This window comes from Adiantum capillus-veneris, chromosome 22, assembly GCF_014529385.1.
Source record: "Adiantum capillus-veneris isolate H3 chromosome 22, ASM1452938v2, whole genome shotgun sequence".
NCBI lineage: Eukaryota > Viridiplantae > Streptophyta > Polypodiopsida > Polypodiales > Pteridaceae > Adiantum > Adiantum capillus-veneris.
Genome location: NC_140952.1, coordinates 36,417,728 through 36,423,649, shown reverse-complemented (window position 1 = coordinate 36,423,649; position 5,922 = coordinate 36,417,728). Strand labels below are relative to the sequence as shown.

General features: G+C 44.1%; 1 protein-coding gene across 1 annotated transcript; it reads left to right on the top strand.

Moving 5' to 3' along the window:
* The first annotated feature begins 272 nt into the window (after nt 1-272).
* LOC147429163 (uncharacterized) lies at nt 273-3,327 on the top strand. Its single transcript, XM_086494986.1, has 8 exons — nt 273-363; nt 566-629; nt 710-1,300; nt 1,493-1,872; nt 2,025-2,249; nt 2,352-2,530; nt 2,770-2,892; nt 2,956-3,327. The coding sequence occupies exons 1-8, from the start codon at nt 273-275 to the stop codon at nt 3,325-3,327; spliced, it is 2,025 nt and encodes a 674-aa protein (XP_086351112.1).
* Nucleotides 3,328-5,922: the final 2,595 nt, after the last annotated feature.

Sequence of the window (5,922 nt, the reverse complement as noted above, 5' to 3'; positions counted from 1 at the left end):
GAAGAGGAAGAAAGTGATGAAGACCTACTAAAGCTGGACACGGACCTATTTGGAGTCATGGTTGATTCTACTAAACCCTCTAAAGGTATGCAACCTCCGATTTGTGGTCTGGAAGCTGATGAAGTAGAGAATATGTTGGGGAAGAATCCGACCAAATAGGAAAAGGAAAGCTATGTGGAGCTATGTGCATCATATCCTAATTTGTTGGCCACAGTGGACAAGGATTTGTGGGGAGCCAAAGAAGTGGAGCATCGAATTCTTCTTAAGCCCGGATGCAAGCCAAAGGCACAAAAACTGAGATGAGGCTGGGAGACATTCAAAAGGAGGCTTTGTGGCAAGAGATCAACAAGCTTTTGGAGGCAGGTATTATACAAGCTGTTGGAGACTGAGTGGGTTTCCCCTATTGTCATTACACCAAAGAAGAATGGGAAGTGGAGGGTCTGTGTAGAGTATACACCATTAAATGCTGCTACCAGGTGGAACCACTACCCTTTGCCGTTTCAGGATGAGATTTTGAACCAAGTAGCAGGACATGAGCAGTATTCTATTATGGATGGCTTTTCAGGCTACTTTCAGATTGGTATCATGTTGGAAGACCAATTAAAGACTACGTTCGTCTCACCATGGGGGTGCTTTGCCTACCGTCGTATGCCTTTTGGATTGGTGAATGCATATGCAACATTTCAAGATTAGATGAATGGGTATTTAGGTCGTATCTGGGTAATTTCATCAAAGTTTTTATGGATGACATTGGTTGCTATAGTTCCAAGGCAAAGCACTTGTCCAAGTTAAAGTTGTGTTTCCAAACACTAGATGAAGGAGGGCAATTGAACCCGAAGAAGTGCAAGTTGGCACAGCCGCGGGCTCATCTTTTGGGTCATGTGGTCTCACAGAATGGTATTGAAGCAGATCTCAAGAAAGTGAAGGCTTTGATTTTGATGGAGCCTCCCACCGATGCGACAGGTTTGGCTTCTTTTGTGCACAAACTCAAGTATTTGGCTAGGTTCTTTTGGATTCTCTCCTGGTATGTGTACCCCCTGCAAAAGTTGAGCCAACAGGTTCATGGTTTCCAATGGAATGAAGATGCACAGGTAGCCTTTGATAAGGTGAAGGAAACATTGTGTCAATTACCCACAATGTGTCCTCCTAACAATGAGGATGCTTTTTATGTGGCCATGACAGTGGGTACGGTTGATATAGGTGCACTATTGATGCAGAAGGCAGCTAAGTGCTACAAACTATTCTATTTTGATAGCAGAGTGATTAGTCTAGGAGAGAGATTCTATAAAGAGGATGAACAGTGAGTGATGACCTTGGTCTTTGCGTACCACAAATTCAAAGTGCATTTGATCGTGCGAAAGTTTTATGTGCTCACATCTAGAAATTTGTTGCCTAAAGTGGTGCTTCATCTACAGCCAGGGAGAAGAATAAGGAAATGGGTATTGGAACTGCAAGAGTTTGAATTTGAGTTTAAAATTGACCATACAAGTAGGTCTCATTTGGCGGATATCTTGGTCAACAAGGATGCAAACCTACCCATCTACCCGAGGGTGGTGAAAGAGGATGTTGCAGAGGAACCAGACTTGAAGGGAGCTTTCACCATGTGGTTTGATGGCGCTTATAGAAGAGTCATGCAAAAGGCAGGAGGTGGTGTGGTCATTCAAGATCCCCATGGTGCGGTAATGTTTTCCAAGACCTATGATTTGGAGGGTGGTCACACGAATAATGAAGCAGAATACTTGACACTTCACTTGGGGATCAAGCAATGCATCGAATTTGGCATCTCTAGGTTGGTAGTTAAGGGTGATGACCTCTTAGTTATCAAGCAGCTTTTGGGGCAGTGGCAGGTAAAAAGAGATCCTCTCAAAATTGGTTTTTTTTCATAAAGAAGTTGTTAAAGTTCTTTGAAGAAGTGCAGTCCAAGCATGTTAGGATAGAATAGAATCAAGAAGCGGATCGGTTAGCTAGCAACGGAGTGTAGGCTCAAGTATCAAGTCTATATGTGGCAATGGCTACTTATGCAGGTAGGGAAACTCTCAAGGAAGTTGACAAATTTTTTAGTACAGGTCAATGTTTGGAGGGGTTGTCAAAGCTACAAAAGATAAGAGTTGTTCAAAAGGCACAGAAGTTCGCTCTGGTGGGAGAAGACTTGATGACCTACGAAAGAGACAGAGTGTTGAGAAGAGTTCCTTACAAGGAGGAGATCGGCATGGTATTGGAACAATGTCATGAGGAAATCAGTCATCAGGGTAAGGATCAAGTTTTGTTTCACATTTTAAGAGGTGGTTTTTGGTGGCCTTCAATTGTACAAGATGTGCACTACTAGTGCAAGACATGCCATTTGTGCCAAGAAATTGGTGAGAGGCGACTAGTAGTTGAACCGCAAGGGGCTATCATAGCTCAGGATGCATTTCAAAAGTGGGGATTGGATGCCATCAATCCATTGCCTAAGTCTACAAGTGGTAAGAATTACATTGTGGTGGCCATTCATTATCTTACCAAGTGGGTTGAAGCAAAAGCGGTGAAGGAGGTAATGCCCATACAATTGCTCAGTTTGTTTTTGATTGCATATTTTTCCGCTTTGGAGTACCTTGGGTACTTGTTTCTAATCGGGGTCGGGGTTTTAGGAGCAAACTAGTGCATGCACTAGTGGAAAAGTTGGGTATTCAGCATAGATTTTCATCTCCATACCATCCTGAGTGCAATGGTTTGGTTGAGATTGCAAATGGAAAAATCATCAAGATGCTCACAAATTATATATACAAACAGATTGAAGAGTGGGAAGCTAACCTTAATAAGTTCTTGTGGGCATACAGAACCTCTTACAAGGTGGCTACCAACTTTACTCCTTATGAGTTGGACTATGGCAAGGAAGCAGTGTTGCCTGTTCATGTACAGCTAGGTGCACTAAAAGGTATGTGGAGGATTAACAAGTCTCACCAAGATGTTTTGTAGGATAAAATAACCAGTCTTGAATCCCTAAAGATGGGCCGTGAAGCGGCAGCAAATTTCTATGTGAAGCAGCGGGAGAAAAGAATAGCAAAGTTCAATCAGCATTTTCCAGAGAAGCAAATAGACAAGGGGGATTTGGTGATGAAATATGAGATCTATCTGGATTTTACCTTCCAAAAGAATTTTAAGAAGAAGTGGATAGGGCCTTACAAAATCCATCAGGCCTTTCCTAAATACACTTATTTTTTCATGCGGATGGATGGTCATCTTCTAAAGAACAGGGTGAATGGGGTGCGTCTCAAGCCATATTTTGAGAGAGAGTTGGTGCTAGAAGTGCATCAGCTTTTGATAGAAGGGGTTGGGCAGCTATCCTAAATAGGGTTTACACTAGCCACAAATAAGACTTTGTACACACAATTTGTTCACAGTTTTGGATGGTGTTTGCCAGTTTTTGCAATTGGTAGAAGAATAAAGATGCTTTTTGGTTGAACATGAACGTTCAACAAGGGGGGTGGGAAATGATGGTGTAGCCAAAGTGTGTCAATCCTAACAGAGGGCAAAGACAGTGAGGTATATGCTTACAGATGCATAGCAGAGAGCTAGAGAAGATGGGAAGAGCCTGCGTAGGCAAGTGACAGTTGAAATGTATGTTTTATGTGGTTTTCTTGGCCAAAAGGACTCCAGATAGAGCCTGACAGGGTGGCAGATGAAGGGTGATCAAAGTGCTATTTTTTGAACCTAGTATGTAGACCTTGAAGTGCTAAAGGAACAGGTCCAGATGGCTCATCAAACGGAGTTGTAGGCTGCAAGATATTTGAGTTTGAAGAAAGAGGTGATTGCAGATTTGAGAGACGGATAATCCAGATGATGCCAAGTGTTCTAAGCTAGTTTGGGGCTATGGGATTGTAGTGCTTGATTTATGGAGCCTGCTAGTCTTTTCAGATCGGCAATCTAAGTCCCGGATGCCAAGATATTAACATTCAAAGTTTTTCCAGGGGTCGGGTTGGTGCCAGTTTGTCCATGTCGAGAAATGTGCAATCTGGCATTTCTTGAAGCTCGACGAGGTTCTAAGATGTAGTGTACACAGTGTGAAACCAGCAAGAAGTGACAGTGCATCAATCGGGACCCGGATTAGGAAGATCTTGCAAGTTGAAATTTGTGTCAAGTGCCGATATAGTGGCAACAGATGAACTTTTCCGGTTTCGTCGGCCTCACTTTGCAGTGTAGGGAAATTTGAAATGCAGAGCATGCAGGAGAGTTTGAAGTACAGAACAGTGGCTCTAGGTTGGTCTTCACGGCTCGAGGAGAGGAGCCCTGTGTAGTGTTTGGCAAGAAAGGCAAGAAGGGACAAAGTGGAGTTTTTTTAAAGCTTTTGTTGAATTTTGGAGGGCTAAGGGGTGCTCACATGGGATCCTTCCATGTGGCGCAGAATGGTCTCCCATGCGAAGGAAGACGTGGGCAGTATGGAGTATATGGGCCAAGCAAGGAACCCCCCTTTGGGATCACAAAGTGTGGGCTTGTTAAGCTCCTGGACATGGTGGGTGGCATGCGGGTGCTGCGTACGGTGGCACGGTGGGGGTCACCGTTGGTGCGATGTAGATGATGATGTGGCGGCCGGCCAGTGCACATTCCTGTGTGCCATGAAGGTGCCAAATTTTTTAGTGAAGGGGCGGTGTCCACACTCATGGCACCATGATTGTGAGGCCTAAGAAAATAGGGAAGACTTGGGGCTCAAGTAAAACACGCGTCACTTGAAAATAGGCGGGGCCAAATATAGAAACAAAGTCGTGAATAAGGGGAGGACTGTAACACGCCAAGGGGAGGAAAAATCTTTTGCATGTGGAGGGTTTTCTTGGAGAAGAAGAGAAAGAAGGAAGGTGCTCACGGAGCATTGAAGGCGGAACTTTTTTGTGTACAGGGCTTGTGAAGAAAGCCTCCGACGGCTATGCAAAGAAGATCTCGAGGCCTTTCCAAGCCGATGAAGGCTCTCTTGCTTGCGTTCTCAAGAGGGGAACCATTTTGAGGCGGCATCAACGATCTTCCAAATTCCTTGTTGCTCGTCGTATTGGAGACAACTACGCCGTGTGATAATACGGATTTCTTGGATTTGTAATAGCCTTTTTTTTAATGAGAAAGGAATCCATAGCCGAGCTTGTTGTTATCTCTTCCCCCTATTTCCACCTTCTCATCTTTGTTCTATCCCTGCTGTGTGGTGCCGGTTTGAGAAGTGTGCTTCTCTGGGCCTGTGGTGTGAGTGGAAGAGAAAGAGAGAGAGGTTTGTTTTGTGTGGGAGCTGACAACAGGTTAGGTTAGTGCAAGGGTTGTGTGTGTACGATTGGGTGTAGGATTTGCAGTCGAACTGTCGAGTTTTGAAGGTGAACTCTAGTGGATCGGGGTGCAGTGGTTATCCTGGGCTATAGAAAGGCTGGCTATTTTGTGTCGGGTGTGTTCCCTTTCCCCCCTTCCAGTGTGTTCTATTTTTATATTGTGTCAATCTCTACTCTCTCTCTCTCTCTCTCTCTCTCTCTCTCTCTCTCTCTCTCTCTCATTGTTCACTTTCTGTGTATGCCCATCCTATGCCATGGCTTCTTCTCCTCGTTGGCACCCTCCATAGCCTCAACAAGTGGTATTAGAGAAACTACGTGTTGCTAGGACTTCTCAAGACGTCATAGTTTTATAGAAGATAGTGGGTGCTCTTAGGTGGCTTCTTGATGGGTAGCATTGTCGAGAAATTTGCGATCTTGCCAGGAAAGCACCGGGCTTATGGCTGTGAGAGTTTGTGAGAGAACTCAACAAAAACTATATGAAGGAGTTAAACCATAGATGCCATGAAGACTAGGGTTTGGAAAGAAGTGCAATCAAAGAAAACTCACTCTTTCTCTCTTACACTCACACACACAAAGAAAGAACACAAAAGAGAATGTCAAAACAATACGAAAATGAAAGCATCATGGCTATGGTCATATCGTA